The 14,251-nt window shown below is 33.6% G+C and overlaps 1 protein-coding gene across 3 annotated transcripts in view; it reads left to right on the top strand.

The window, feature by feature from the left end:
* LOC107630225 overlaps positions 1-14,208 on the top strand; it is a 15,321-nt gene extending 1,113 nt beyond the window's left edge. Inside the window, exons 4-17 of one of the 3 annotated variants that reach the window (XM_016333309.2) lie at positions 551-613; positions 1,890-1,993; positions 3,225-3,291; positions 4,293-4,364; positions 5,069-5,230; positions 5,965-6,038; positions 6,150-6,247; positions 7,577-7,684; positions 8,750-8,856; positions 10,994-11,128; positions 12,153-12,200; positions 12,668-12,782; positions 12,919-13,016; positions 13,805-14,208. In XM_016333309.2, coding sequence (XP_016188795.1) covers positions 551-613; positions 1,890-1,993; positions 3,225-3,291; positions 4,293-4,364; positions 5,069-5,230; positions 5,965-6,038; positions 6,150-6,247; positions 7,577-7,684; positions 8,750-8,856; positions 10,994-11,128; positions 12,153-12,200; positions 12,668-12,782; positions 12,919-13,016; positions 13,805-13,891 — 1,338 coding nt within the window. In that variant the 3' untranslated portion in view covers positions 13,892-14,208. Of the gene's footprint in view, positions 1-550; positions 614-1,889; positions 1,994-3,224; positions 3,292-4,292; positions 4,365-5,068; positions 5,231-5,964; positions 6,039-6,149; positions 6,248-7,576; positions 7,685-8,749; positions 8,857-10,993; positions 11,129-12,152; positions 12,201-12,667; positions 12,783-12,918; positions 13,021-13,804 lie in introns of those variants that run through there. The other 2 variants (XR_002359136.1, XM_021118644.1) reach the window with 2 other exon arrangements.

Below are 14,251 nucleotides of genomic sequence, written 5' to 3'. Positions count from 1 at the left end.
CTCTTTTACTTTGGGTATGGAGTGCAATTGATTGATCCCGTTTCAACTATTATTTATTATTTTTTAAACCATGTGATACTGTTTCAATGTTTATAATTGTATTGATATATTTTAGTTTTTCAATTTTTATATGACACTACTGCATTGTGGAATCAACAAAGATTTGAATCATAAGAGAGAACAAAACATCAAAATCAAAATGAATTAACAAAAAACATAGGATAGAATAGATATTAGACTTAGTAGAAGAAAACATTTCTGTGTAAAGTGCCTCTTATTAAACATTGACTGGGAAAAGTGTAGATGCAGTTAAAAGGGTGCATCTAGAATTGTGAACTCGTATGAACTAGAAATCTAAGTGGTTAAACAATGCATCTGGTCAAATTTTCATACTTTAAGAGGCTTTAAAAAGTTATATTTGGTGTTATCTAATGAATTTTCTGTCTTGATGCATACTTATCACGGTCTTTCTGGTTACACTATTATAAATTCATGTATTTCATATTGTATTTGTTACTCTTATTGCTTTGCTGTTGTGTACTTGGTTCAGTCATTTGTTCAAGTTGGTCTACAAGCAGATTCTCAACCAGTCCGATCCTTAGCCTGCAAAACAGTACGTCAATATACTCTTTTCACCAAATTAGTTTGGATACCTAGATTGTGCACAATGGCTATCCACCAACCCATGCCAAATTAACTTTTTATGATAGTGATGGAAATATAGTTTAATTTGGTTTTGCCTTAAAATCAATATTGAATAATTTTTATGTGGTTTGAAACTGTTGATAATATGCTAATGTTGAATTCTGTTATGAGATTGAGATGTTGGCTTTGGGCTTTTGCAGAACTATGTATGTGTTGCTCATGTTTATCACTATATGTACATAACTGAAAGGCACTTGAGACCCTCTCATAATTTCAGCATGTTCTTGGGTTTGGGTTTATTTGTTTGCTAGTATAAACTGTGAATAAAAGAGCAGAATAAACTGTTGTTTAATCTGTGGTTAGTAAAGTTTGATTCCTTAGACTTTTATTATCGCTTTGATTAAGTACACTATATCTTCTAGTGGTCCCTGTTCTTTTCAAGTTATATTAGCTCTAGGTTTCTTCCATTTCCTTCCGTAGGCAAGTTGTTATAAACCCATAATGATATTTCCTTCTATCAATTTTCTCAACTTCAGCGAGGTTCTTGGTTTCTCTTTCATGATGCATGTCATGATGTTTCTGGCCTATTTCTTGTTGATTGCTGTTGGTGATATAAAAATCTATATTGAACCTTCACCTCATTGCTTAAGCTTTTGAAGAAGTCATTAGGAATTTAAACAAAATTTGAATTTCTTAAGCTTTTGGGATGGTTGAATACAACTTTTACAGTCTCCGCATGTCCATCTCCATCTCCAATCCTTTGTTTACAATTTATTCTATAGTCCTTCATTCCTATTATCTGTATGTAACATCATATCTGCCTCCTATCCTTTTTTGCATCTTGGTCTTAACCCTTGGTGCTTCTGCTTATTGAAGAGTGCTTGTCATGTTTCTGTGACTTTGCACTTAATATTTATAAAATGGTTCTGTAAGTTTTATTTGTTTTTAAATGCAATTGAAATGGGTATAGGGGCTGAGCTACATAGATTTTAGTCGCCACCCCCTTCACTTCGACACCCCCGAACCCCCTTGCCCGTTTTCCTTTTATACAATTCAACTTCAGTGGTACTTCCTTCTCCACTTAAGTTTTTTCACAAAAAATGACGGGGCTAACTTACTATTTATTTTTACATCTGGGAGAAGAAAACTGGCTAGATATTTACATATGGGAACTATTATTGTTGTAATTGGACAACCTTTTCAGCATCACTATTATTTTTCATAGACATGATATTGATTTTCAGGTCACTTGCCTTATAGAGAATCCTGGCAGTGATTGCAAGACTGTTGCTCGTTTAATTACAGACTTCAACATATATCCTCTGTTGATTGATTGCCTTATCAATGGGTAAGTAGCGAAACCATTGTAGCGTTGCAGCTCTTATACCTTTCTCACTTCACTCGAGCATTTTTTCCCATCTTTTTTCCTATAACATGTTATCCTTAAATTATGTCCGTGTCACTTGCAAATAGTTAAGGGACTTGGTTAGCCTTTGGGATTTAGTCAATTAGGATAAATGAAACTATATTATAATTCATCGCCACTTACTAGGAGATCTTGCTATTCATCAATATTTCCTTAATCCTTGTTGTAAATTTTTTGTGACATGACTTGAATTTGGATAGGATTCAGTGGCTTGTATCTATTTGATAGAAAGCTCATGACCTTTTTTATGCTCTCTCTATGGTTGTTGGTTTATGATTTCCTTATCCTAGTCTCATTTTATCGTTATATCATTTGATCTGAATCAAGTTCTTTTGGAATTAAAAGGAACTAACATTCCTAAATGACTTGAGTATAAGAGGACAAGAAATGGGTTATGGGTGAATCTCCATGATTTTTGCAAAAATTGGAACTAATCAAAGTAGGGACACGTGTATTAGTTTACAGAAATGGGTAAAATGTCGCTTTGGAATTTTAAATTCATTGGAGGGTATTTCAGATGCCTTTAAATGGTTGGAAATATGAAGCATATGCCTTTGAGGATCTTGGTTGAAGCTGGTTTTTAACCCATGTCAACGAACTCAGGCATCTAAGGAAGGTATCGCTGATACCTAGGTGTTCTAGATATATGTTCATCTAAGTTCTTTAGTGCCAAGTTGGAACCTACTAAAGAAATTACACGAAACAAATGAAATTAATAAAAATGGGTAAAAACTCACTTGGGCAATCGGGACTCGGCAGGTATGAGATTACTGTAACTCATTAGAATCATGCCTTGACGGAACTTGGGTGTCATTGTTATTTTATTTTTTTATACGAAGACAGTGATATAAGTTAGGTATCAATATATCACGAGTTTTATATCCCGGTAAGAGAATCATAGTGCAACAAATGCGTCATCCCACATGAAATTTTTGTTGTTGGTCTCCATGTTAAATATAATAATGCTATTGATACTCATAATAAAACCTGTAATTTGCATAACTTCTCACATGATTATATGAAGCACCAAACTAGTGGCAGTTGCTGCAATGAATGCTATAAAATTGTTATTGAAGTTAGATACTATGCTATTATTGTTTTGCTCATTACAATTTATGTGGTTTGCATATCTTTGGACTTAATACTTATGCAGCAATGAGCAAGTGGCAGCTGCTGCAATGGAAGCAATGAAAATGTTAGCAGGTTTTCCTGAAGGCATGGTAAGAAAGTTGTACTTCTATGACACTTAGATTTAAGATGCATTTATAGTTAAAAAATGTGAAACCTTTTTTATGTATTTTTTACTCTTGAGAAGCTACTCTAACTTCTACCAAAAAAAGATGAAAGTAGATTTTTTGTGATATGAATTGTTTTTATACAGAACATGTAAATTTTTTTTTCTCAATTTTGGTCACAAAAAAAGAAAAAGAAAAAAAAAACAAAGGGTGCATTTCAGATTTTGAAAAAGGTGATTGTAAGAGCTTGGTACCACAAATATTAGGATTAGGCAACAACAGAAAAATAACAGTGTAAGAAAAAAAATATAGAATTATGGAAGAGAGAGTAGAAGAAAGAGTAGAAGGAGAATGGATAAGAAACAGAGGAGCTGGAAGATATCTGGGTGATGTTCTCCAGTCTCTAGGGTATTCATGGAAGAGCAAAATACTAAAAGGTAGAGAACAAGGTAGCATTTGAGAGACTACCACTCTCCTAAAGTTTCTACCCAGCCTAAATCTTTCCTTCCCTACTGATTCCTTTCGGCCCTCTTATATACTTTTTCAATCCTCTCTCCTATAGCAAAATTCCAGCTGTCCTATTTGTGAAGCTGGTCCCACTCTATTTTCATTTTCAACTCTCTTTTCTTTCATTCTTCTACTGTAAATAAAAGGCAAAGGAGCTATTTCACCACTCTTGTTTAACTAACTTAGCTGTTGCTTTTTCCCTCATTCTTCTTGTTTTCTTCACTTGGGTACTTAATCGATTTTTTTTTTTTACATAATTGAAAAAGCTAATAACTGATTTTTCTCAAAAATATATTCTTATTAAAAAAAGTTTAACTCAGATTTTTCTTAGATTGTGTTTTTCTTTTTTATTTTTGGGGATAAAATTTAGAAATATACGGAAAGTCATTTTTGTCCATATCAGTCTCTTAAGTTTTTTATTTTTTTATAATGAAAGTTACACCATATCAATTTCTTTAATGCTATTTGACATGAAATAGGAAATTATTTTTCCATCTGCCAAAGGAGTTGATTCAGACCTCGGGGCTATAGCGTCACGGTGTTCATCACTGGTATGCCAATCTGTTAATGCATGAATTATATTTGTCAGTGAAGATTTTAACATATCTGTGGATGGCTTCCCCTTAATTTCATTGCAAGGAATTTCTAACATATCTCTGTCCTTTCTTTGCTACATTTGAAAGCAATAATATACAGGAGGAGAACAAATCCAATTCTCTAGGTTTAAGGATTAATGATCCCTTTACAGTAGGGGAATATTCTATACCCTAATCTATCTAATAACATTATCAAGCTGTTGGCAAAGAATATAAGAACATTTCAGCATAAGTTACACTGAAGACTCAATAAAATATAAGAGGAAAGTACTTTTTGTACTTTCTATATGAATGTAAAGTTGTTAGTTATTCCCTTATTCAAGAATAACATAACATAAAATAGATTTTCGTATTTGATCTTTTTGTCACAAGCCAAGCCATAAAGTAGGGTTTTTACTAAAAAAAAATAATTTCATTAAGATAACAAGGATAATACAAATTAGGGATAAGGGCTCCCCTATACAAAAGCAAAACAAACATGTTTATCTATAAAGCATAGTTTTCCATTCTCTTAACATGTCTGAGAGGGGAAGTTCCCACAAGGCAGGGCCTTATAAGACAAGAATTTATCTTGATTTTTAGTGTAATTTTCATCTGTTACTCTATACATTTGATTGTTTGAAATCCCTAATTTTCTTGTTTTTATTATTTCAATTCAGGGTCGAGTTCGGATAATGGCTTTAGTGGTGAAACTATTTTCTGTATCTAGGTCTGCTGCATCTACCATTTACAGTTTGAATCTACTTAAATTGTTGGAAGCAGAAATAAAAAATGCAAATGATACCCTCGTAACTTTAAGTGTTTTGGAGCTTCTGTATGAGGTTGGTGCTCTCTCTCTCTCTCTCTCTCTCTCTCTCTCTCTCTCTCTCTCTCTCTCTCTCTCTCTGTGTGTGTGTGTGTGTGTGTGTGTGTGTGTGTGTGTGCGCGCGCGCGCGCTCGACTTTAAAGACTTGTAATCCTTGGACTTATATATTTAGTTTATTAGATAAACCTTATAATTCACAGAATAAACAATATTTTAGTTAAGTAGTTACCCTTTTGTGTTGTAGCAATTACAAAAGAAAAAGTGTTTTACTTAGAATAAAGAAACCAAGCATAGAATCTTGCTAGTATTCATCACATTAGTAACCATTAGTAGTTAAATAAAAATTTCTTTGATAATTGTTGTTAACCTTTCTATTTATTTGCCTTTTTTAACCAGTATGTCTGAGTATTCATTTTATTAAAAATACTCTACTTAGATTATAGAAATTGAACATACACTATGCTCGAAATCAAATTAATTTCATTTATTTCTTGTGTAATTTGGTGCTGTAAGCATTTCTTTTCTGCTCTTTAGGTTTACAATGTTTCTACGCGAACAATTTCAACCTCGCATCCTTTTTTTCATTCCCACAAAAACCATTTATTGCACAGTATAACGATAATCCCAAATATATGAAGCAGAAACCAAACTGAGGAACTCTATATAAGGAATTATTAGTCATTTTGTGCTTTTTGTATTTAAATATAAGCATTTCTATATATTCTCATTGCTTCTGGGAAATGGATGCAGTTAGCAGAGATTGAGCATGGCACAGAATTTCTGTCAAAGACTAGCATCCTTCAATTACTTTGTTCTATAATTAGGTGCATATTTATGTTATCTGCCCGAATTTTGTACATGTACTGGATGATGCAAGAGTTTGTTTTTAACTTTTTATCATCTAAGAAAATCTCTTTTCATTGATATGGTGGCAGTGACAATTCTGCGGAATCTATTTTAAGATCGCGAGCAATGATGATAACTGGAAGACTTTTGTCTAAGGAAATTATATACTCCTTCATAGATGAATCTTGTAAGTCTTGCACTCTATAATCCTGGTGTTCTTTATCAACCAATATATGTTGGAGGATATTAAAATTTGATTTCATTGTCAAAAATAACTATTAAGTATTCTTTCATCTGTTCATATGTGCATTGTATTTAATCTACCACATTTTTAGATGGTAGTATGCCAAAATTACTCCAGAAAGATCTTGATATATCCTAAAGGTTTTTGATTTGTATGACAAATATATCCATGTTGCAGATAAAAATACCGCATTTTGGGTAGATTTTTACTCGAAATAAAATCTTTTGGGTGTACCAATTATTATTCTTTGATGGGTTGTTTTATTGGCACATGACCTGGTGTGTAGAATTTGATACTTCACTCTTTAGATGGGAACCAATAATCACTTTTGATATGTTGCAAGCCTATTGAAAAGCTATGGAGCACCGAAACAAACATAGGACACTTCTGACACAGGCATGGGCATAGATTAGCCCGATGTTCTTATTGTTATCAAATTATATCAATTTTCAATGCTTTCTATGACCCTAGCAAAATAGATCAAGAATTTAAGATTTTAGATAATTTCTTATGTCAGTAGTTATTACATAGTTTTTCTAATCCCATTTCAAAAGGAAAATCCACGAACGGGCCATTTAAAATTTTGAATACTTTGTTTGAAACTTTTATTGTTTTATTTTTAAAATGGACCTCGAGGAGAGCTTTAGAGTAATAGTAGTAATAGTTAAGTTGTTTCCATATGACCTCGAGGTCACGGGTTCAAGTCGTGGAATCAACCACTAATGTATTTATTAGGTTAGGCTATTTACATCACATTCTTTGGGTGCGATCCTTCTGTAGATCCTGTGTTAACGCAGATCCTGTGTTAACGCGGCTACCCTTTTTTAGAAAAAAGAAAAGAATGGAGCTGAGTTATATCATAATGTCTTCAGAGAGATCTTTTATCATGTGGTCAAGACACTACTAGCCCAACAAAGTGCCTGTACATAGTTAAAAGGAATTTAGTGGAAAGCAGGTCTCGTGCTGGTGTTGTGCTGATTTAGTTTGTTAAATATTCGTGTACTTAACATATTATTGCAGTTTAACAATTTTCTTGAAAGAACTAGAGAACAATGATATGATCAACCTTACATCCTTGGTGGAAATGCAATTTTTCTCATAGCAAGCCTCGTTAGAGTTCATTTGTGATGTGTTAATGTTCTTTACATATTGTGTGGCATGACTCAACAATTGTATGCCAAAGTATATAAATTGGGCTATTAAATTGATGATTGTTATGTAAGAACTAAGAGCTGTTTGCTGACTTGTATACCCTTTTTGCGTTGAATTCAGGTGCTAAAACTGTTATTTCATCTATTGATGGTAAACTTCAGTCCTTGGAAACATCTGATAGGGATGAATGCGAAACTGCACTTGAAGCATTTGGTCAAATAGGATCAAGTATGTATGTCATACATTTTACATGCTGTTTTAAAAACTTTTTCATTTCTCTTCTACAGGAAACTGATTTCAGTAGAATGATGTTGAATTTCCAGAGATGGGTACTTCAATTTTTCTCGCTCAAATCGATTCTCAAAGCAGGAAAATATAGGAGAAACAAGTTAATGAGCCTTGGATAGGAGTTAGGTATTTAGTTAGAATGTAGAATATAAAAGAGAGTATTAAGGTATGTTTGGGAGTTTTATAGATATTGGTAAAGAAAGATGAGGAATGGAAGGGACATATATATGCCCCATATTGTTTGAGGAATGAAAGGAATCTCCTAATCTTTTTTTGGAGTTTGGTATTTAGTTAGAAAATAGAAAATTTCTATTTTAATAAGGCTATAATAGTAATCGTAAAAAAGAACCCCTTTGAGGAGGAGGAGGAGGAGGGACAGGGGTGGGGGCACAGCATTTTCTTGTAAACTAGTGGTAACTAAAGGACCTAGTGTCCATTGGTAAACCTACCACATCCTCCTAAAAAATGAATTCCAACCATATTATTAAAATTGATCTTCCTTCTATGAAAAGAAAAGCAACAATATTAAAAGTGACTTTTCCATGTCATGCCTTCCTTTAGTGGTCCCCAACAGAGTTTTAGAAATATATTTGGTGTAGTAGAGAAAATAGTCATCAAGAGTGGGGAGAGCAAGGGAACTCCCAGATATCCCCAACCCATGCTAGTTCATATTCAAGAATAATACACAATTCTGTGGCATTATGATCCTATTCTCATACATATATTTTCCTAAATACATCATGTGAGATCCTAATTATATTATTTATTAATTCTACAGTATGAATTGCGCAAGTGTTGATCTTCTGTTGGCCCCTACCAACTGGGCCTACTTATGCAGATTTGCCATTGTTTTCTGGGCATTAGTAGTAAGACTAGGAACCTTTTCAAAGCATGTGTTCAAAGTTCAAAGTCAACCATGATTTTAATAGTTCATTGCAGAAATTTGTTTTATTAAGAATCTCTATTAATTATTTAAGATTTTATTTATGGCTATTGTGATCCTAGCTTTTGAAGGAGCTAGACTACTACTCTCGGGTTCACAACCTCCAGCTAGACATGTTACTTGTGCTGCTTTTGATCGACAAGGACCACAAGGGCATGGTAGACAACTGGTTAGTCAACTAGATTATTTTTATTTCTTCCCTTGGAGTTCTTAAGACTGACGGATGCTCTAGATGTCCTGAGTGTATTGTATAAGAATATAATGTTAACATCTTAGAGTGTCTTAATGATATATGGAATCAGTCTGGTTATTCATGAAGTGATCTAAGGTTATACTTTATTCATTATTTTCTAATTGTATGAGTTGTCTTGAATTTGAAATGATAGTGGCTAATGTTATACAGGGATTATCATATGAAAGCTTGAGGTTTAGAACTCCTCAGCTTGTAGGTTTTATATACATTAACTAATCATTATTCATAATTACAATATCTAAAGGAGGAACTAATTATCCCTAATTGATGCATCACTTTACATAATATCAACATTCCCTTCAACTTCTGTCTTATGAAATGACAATCAACCTGTGTGTTAAGTTCTCTCATGGAATACTAGATTAGAGGCAATGTGATGTGTTGCTTGACTATCACAATATAACTTCATTTGTGTATCTGTCCTGAACTCTAAAAGTAACTGTTTAACCCGGATTAACTCACAAGCCACTATTGTCCTGGCGCGATACTTAACCTCTACACTTAATTGGGCAACAACACTTTGTTTCTGCCACCAAGAACTATCAAAAGAAGAACTTGCCCAATTTGCATCACAGTACCCAATTACTTGGGTATTTCCTTTACCTATGTATAGTAGTCCTTAACTAGGGGATTTCTTGATATACTTCACAATCTGCATTATCGCATCTCAATAATCAGTGCAAGAAGATTGCATAAATGCACTCACTACTCTAAACAGGGTATGAAATATTTCATGCCCTAGTCTAGTAATATTTAGGGATTTCAGCTTCCCTACAAGTCTCCGATATTTCCCTGGACCAGGATAATATTCTCGTTGGTCAGACAACAATTTGCAATTTCCAATTTGGATCTTGAGCTGTCAATAAGCTTGCAATTTAACAAACGTATTTCTTCTAATATATCAAGGGCATATTCTTGTATAGGTAGAGATCATCATCTTAAGCTTTGTTAAACTAGGATGCCTTAACCAGTTATGGAGAGATTAGGAGATTCAACAACCACACATACCACTAGATGAGTTGACTTGAGATGGGTAGAGACCTTGCAACTCTTCCTTCACCAATCATTTGCCCCATATGACGGTCCTGTAGAAAAAAGGAATTGGCATCAAATGTGATAAAACAATTAAGAGCTCGAGTAAACTTATTGAGAGTAAATTGAAAGGACAACTTTGGATAGATAAGACTGCTTTTAAAGACACAGATTCAATAGGTGAGATACGATTGATTCTTGTGGTGACAATTTATGAGCCATATGCTAAAGTAATGAACTTAGGAAAGTGATGAAAGAGGGGTAAAAGAGGATTTGCTACTAGCAATATGGTCCGAGGCACCTGAATCAATTACCCATGAGATTAAATTATTACTAGATTAAGAGATGCAAGTGGTAGATACTGAGTGAGTACTAGTGGTAATAGGTGATTGATTCTGTTGCAGAAATAGCAATTGGTTGTCTGCTAGAAGGAACATCAATTGCTTTCTCTTCCGCTTGGCTGAACCTTGTTTGAGCAAACATCGACAGCTTTTTATGGAAACCCATGAAGAGAATAGTCTGTCCAGGTCGCTTGCCGCAGGAACATTGAGAGATAAAAGATATCATGCATGGGAAGGCATGGTGTCCTCCTGACAGCATGATTAATTTTTGCCCGTCTTTAGGCTCTAGATACCATGTTGAGATATTGTAAGACATGAGAATCTGTGTGTCAACTGTGAAGCAGAGGCTGCCTTTAGGCTCTAGATACCTTGTCATATTGGAAGCCATGAGAATTTGTGTCGACTGCTAAGCTGAGGCTGGATTAAGTGGACATTGGGTATTACAATTAGAAAGATATGGACAATATTTGTTACTCTAAATATATGATTCTAGCTCTTAGTTATCATCCTGATTAACATAAGATTCTAACAGTACCGAAGGTACACATCCAATGAGAATGCATCATTACAAGTTTGTTCTAGATTTCAGAAACAAAGTTGGAATATCATTTTACTTGGAATATTTGATGGTAATATACCATCTTTAACTTATATGGTTGAATTTAAAATGGCATTCACAGGCTGCATTGCATGCTCTAGGAAACATATCTGGAGAGACACGGTCTGAGAACATTATACTCAATGCTGAAGCTGAAGAAAACCTACGACGCATGGTCTATGAGGCTGCATCCAAGAGCTCAAAGCTGACTCCATCGGTGATCTATTCTTTTATTGTTATTATTTTTTATTTTATTTTTCATGTTTTCCTTCGGTGGTTTATTATCTTTTGGTTCGGCTTGTAGTGATTGGTTTCTCCTTAAAATAATGGGGCTTGCCATGTATTAAAAGCTTATCTTGCTCTATCTTCGTCACATTGATTAGTGGTATATCCTTTGTTTTTTTATATTAGGGAAATTACACCAATCTTCCTCCAATTCCATGAATACTACTTTTAAACTCCTTTAGATTTTTAATTAATCTCGTTCTTTTAATATATTTACTTCCATTATAGTAACATCCTTCCTTGCGTTTAAATTTAAATTTAAAAGAAAATTAAAGTTAAAATTATTTGCCCCTTTTTTATTGTATTTATTTAATGTGCATTGATCTCTTCCCATCCATTGAGTTTTTGGGTTCTTCCTTGTTGCACCTCCATTCCCATAGAAGGAACAATGTTTATGTAATGAGAGTTGAACTTGACTAGAGGGCAGAGTAAGTGGAAGAAAATATGGAAAATTTAATGTTTTTAGGGTGGAAGACAAGGCTGGTGGTTGTTTTTTATGGTGGACATCTTTCCTCCCTACATTTGATTGTCTTTCCGTGATTCAAAACAACACTGGTCACTCGGGGGAACCGTTGGAAATATCAATATTCAGGTTTTGGTTAGGACAATATTGATTTTAGACAAGAATTTTGAGAACCAAAACAGTACTTTACCCTAATATTGACCTTGTAGTGAAAGGTACATCAGCATCACATGTTACTGAGGAAAAAATATGGTAATGGAAACTTAGCTTAAGTGACTGCTAAATGAATATGAATTCTTCCTCTCAACATTAGAGGGTTTACCTTCACTTTCATGAATTTTGAAACTTTTTAACAAAACAAAGATTATCTGTTAGCCTTTGATTGCATTTAGCACATACTTTCTCAAGGGAACGAATGTTCATTTAGTTGTTTAGCTTGGCGGCTTTTCACCCATATGTTCTAAAACTAAATCTTTGTTCATGTAATTTGCAGGGTCTATTTCTGTCTGTTTTGCATCAGGATTCAGAAATACGCTTAGCGGTGAGACTTCGTTATAAACGTCTGCATTACAATCTTCTATGAATAATTCTTGAATAATTTCATTTTAGCTGTCACATGATATTTCTCTTATATGGCCTCCTTGTGTAGTTGCATTCCCTCAACTCTTCGGATTTAGTTATTTTTTAGGATGGGAGTGCCTGAGCACTGTTAAATTCAAATAGAGCTTTGATCTTTTAATCCATAATTTCCTTATATTATGGGAACTTTAGAAGTTCCACGTTGCTTTAAAATATTGTGATTTGATTAGAGTGCATACATTTGCATCAATGCCATCTCTTGTATAATATTGAAAATTGAATCATCGGGTGGACTGTGAAGAAACAGTTTCAGCCACAATATAGTTTTGTTTTTCAAGTTTGTTCAAACTTGTTTATAAGCACTGCTGCACTAGGTAGTACATGCTTGTCCTTAACATATATGTGGCATTATGTCTAACATATTTTCAGGCCTATAGAATGATTAGTGGATTAGTTGCCCGACCATGGTGCTTGATGGAGATATGCTCGAAACAAGAGATCATAAATATAGTGACCGATCCAAGTACCGAAACCAAAAAAATAGGTCAATTATTATTCATATTATTATTATTATTATTATTATTATTATTATTANNNNACTGTTGCCTCAAACCATTTGTCAGTCTACGTGCCACATTGATTTTCTTGACTATATTTTTTTAATGCAAATTGCATTTTAGGCATGGAAGCCAGATATAACTGTTGTAAGGCAATACACAAATCATTGATGTCTAGCAGAGTTTCCAGTGATTCTGCTTTTGCGGGTATAGCTACAAAGGTAAGATACAAAAACTTTCACTACCATTGTACTCCCTCTGTTGCCTCTTTAGCACCAAGGAGCGCCATGGCCAACCCCAAACTTCAGATTTTTGTTTCCAATGTTTCCATTTACACTTTGTCTCCCCTCATTTTTCTATTTTGGCCCCCATTTTTGAAAAATTGATTTTATATTTGGACTTAAAGAGTTTAGAGTATTGATTTAGAAGATAAAAACATAATACGAAATATCATTTGAAATATTTAGAATTTATTGATTTAATTTTTGTATCCTACTTTTACACTTACTAAATAATAAAATATTAGGGAGTAATTTGTCCTTTTATTTTACGCGGAATTAGTTTGTCTAATGTTTTAAAAGATTAGTGACCACTTATTTGTTCGACACAAATTGTCAAGGCCCAATTTGGAGATATCCCAATATTTTTTTACATATTTAGTGGTTTTGATAATTCTATAATTGTGAATAATTTCTAATAATGAGAGAAATCAAAATATTGATCCACTTTTCTAGATAAAAACTAATGCATTTTTTGTTTCAAAAATTCAAATATGTATACTTAATTGAAATATATTTGGCTAGTCACCAAAAAAAAAAAATTGAAATATATTTGGCTGCCCAGTAATTTATTACAAGCCGTTACTGATTGGATTGTATCTGAACAGTCACGGAACAGAATTATGAATTTTTTTTCCCTGCCAAGAAGAAATAAAGAAAAACATGATCACACTTGTTTCCATCAATTTGTCTCGACTTTTGAAGTGATATTGGGTAGTTTTGGCATGCAGTTGCAGGAAGCCGTGGAAAAGGGTCCTTATCTGATTAAGAAGCAGGTCGAAGCTCAACCTGTAGTGATGACGGCTGAGAGATTTTAGATTTACATAATGGAGATTTTAGTTTTATACCATAGTTTTATAGAACAGAAAGCTTTTTTGTTTAGTGTTGGAACGTAGAGTATGTTGGCTATTGCTTAATGTCTGGAGTAGACTATATATCTTCGCCAGTAGTATGTTAGAAATGTCTAGCTATTTTATCAGTAGATTTTTTTCATCAACAATTTGCGCTTGAAACGGTTTCTAAAATTTTTAACTGACCATCTTGCCGACCTAGACTCCAAAAATTATGTGCTCTTTGGTTCAAAGAATGTTACTGTCCAAAACGATCAATATAAAATCTTATTTTGTCTTTGAACATTTTTTTTTTGTTGTTGCAAGTTTATGTGCTTATTTGGCTGT

This window comes from Arachis ipaensis, chromosome B03 (genome assembly GCF_000816755.2).
Source record: "Arachis ipaensis cultivar K30076 chromosome B03, Araip1.1, whole genome shotgun sequence".
Classification (NCBI taxonomy): Eukaryota; Viridiplantae; Streptophyta; class Magnoliopsida; order Fabales; family Fabaceae; genus Arachis; species Arachis ipaensis.
Note: the sequence above shows the minus strand (reverse complement) of the source record. Positions and strands in the feature narration are given on the sequence as shown.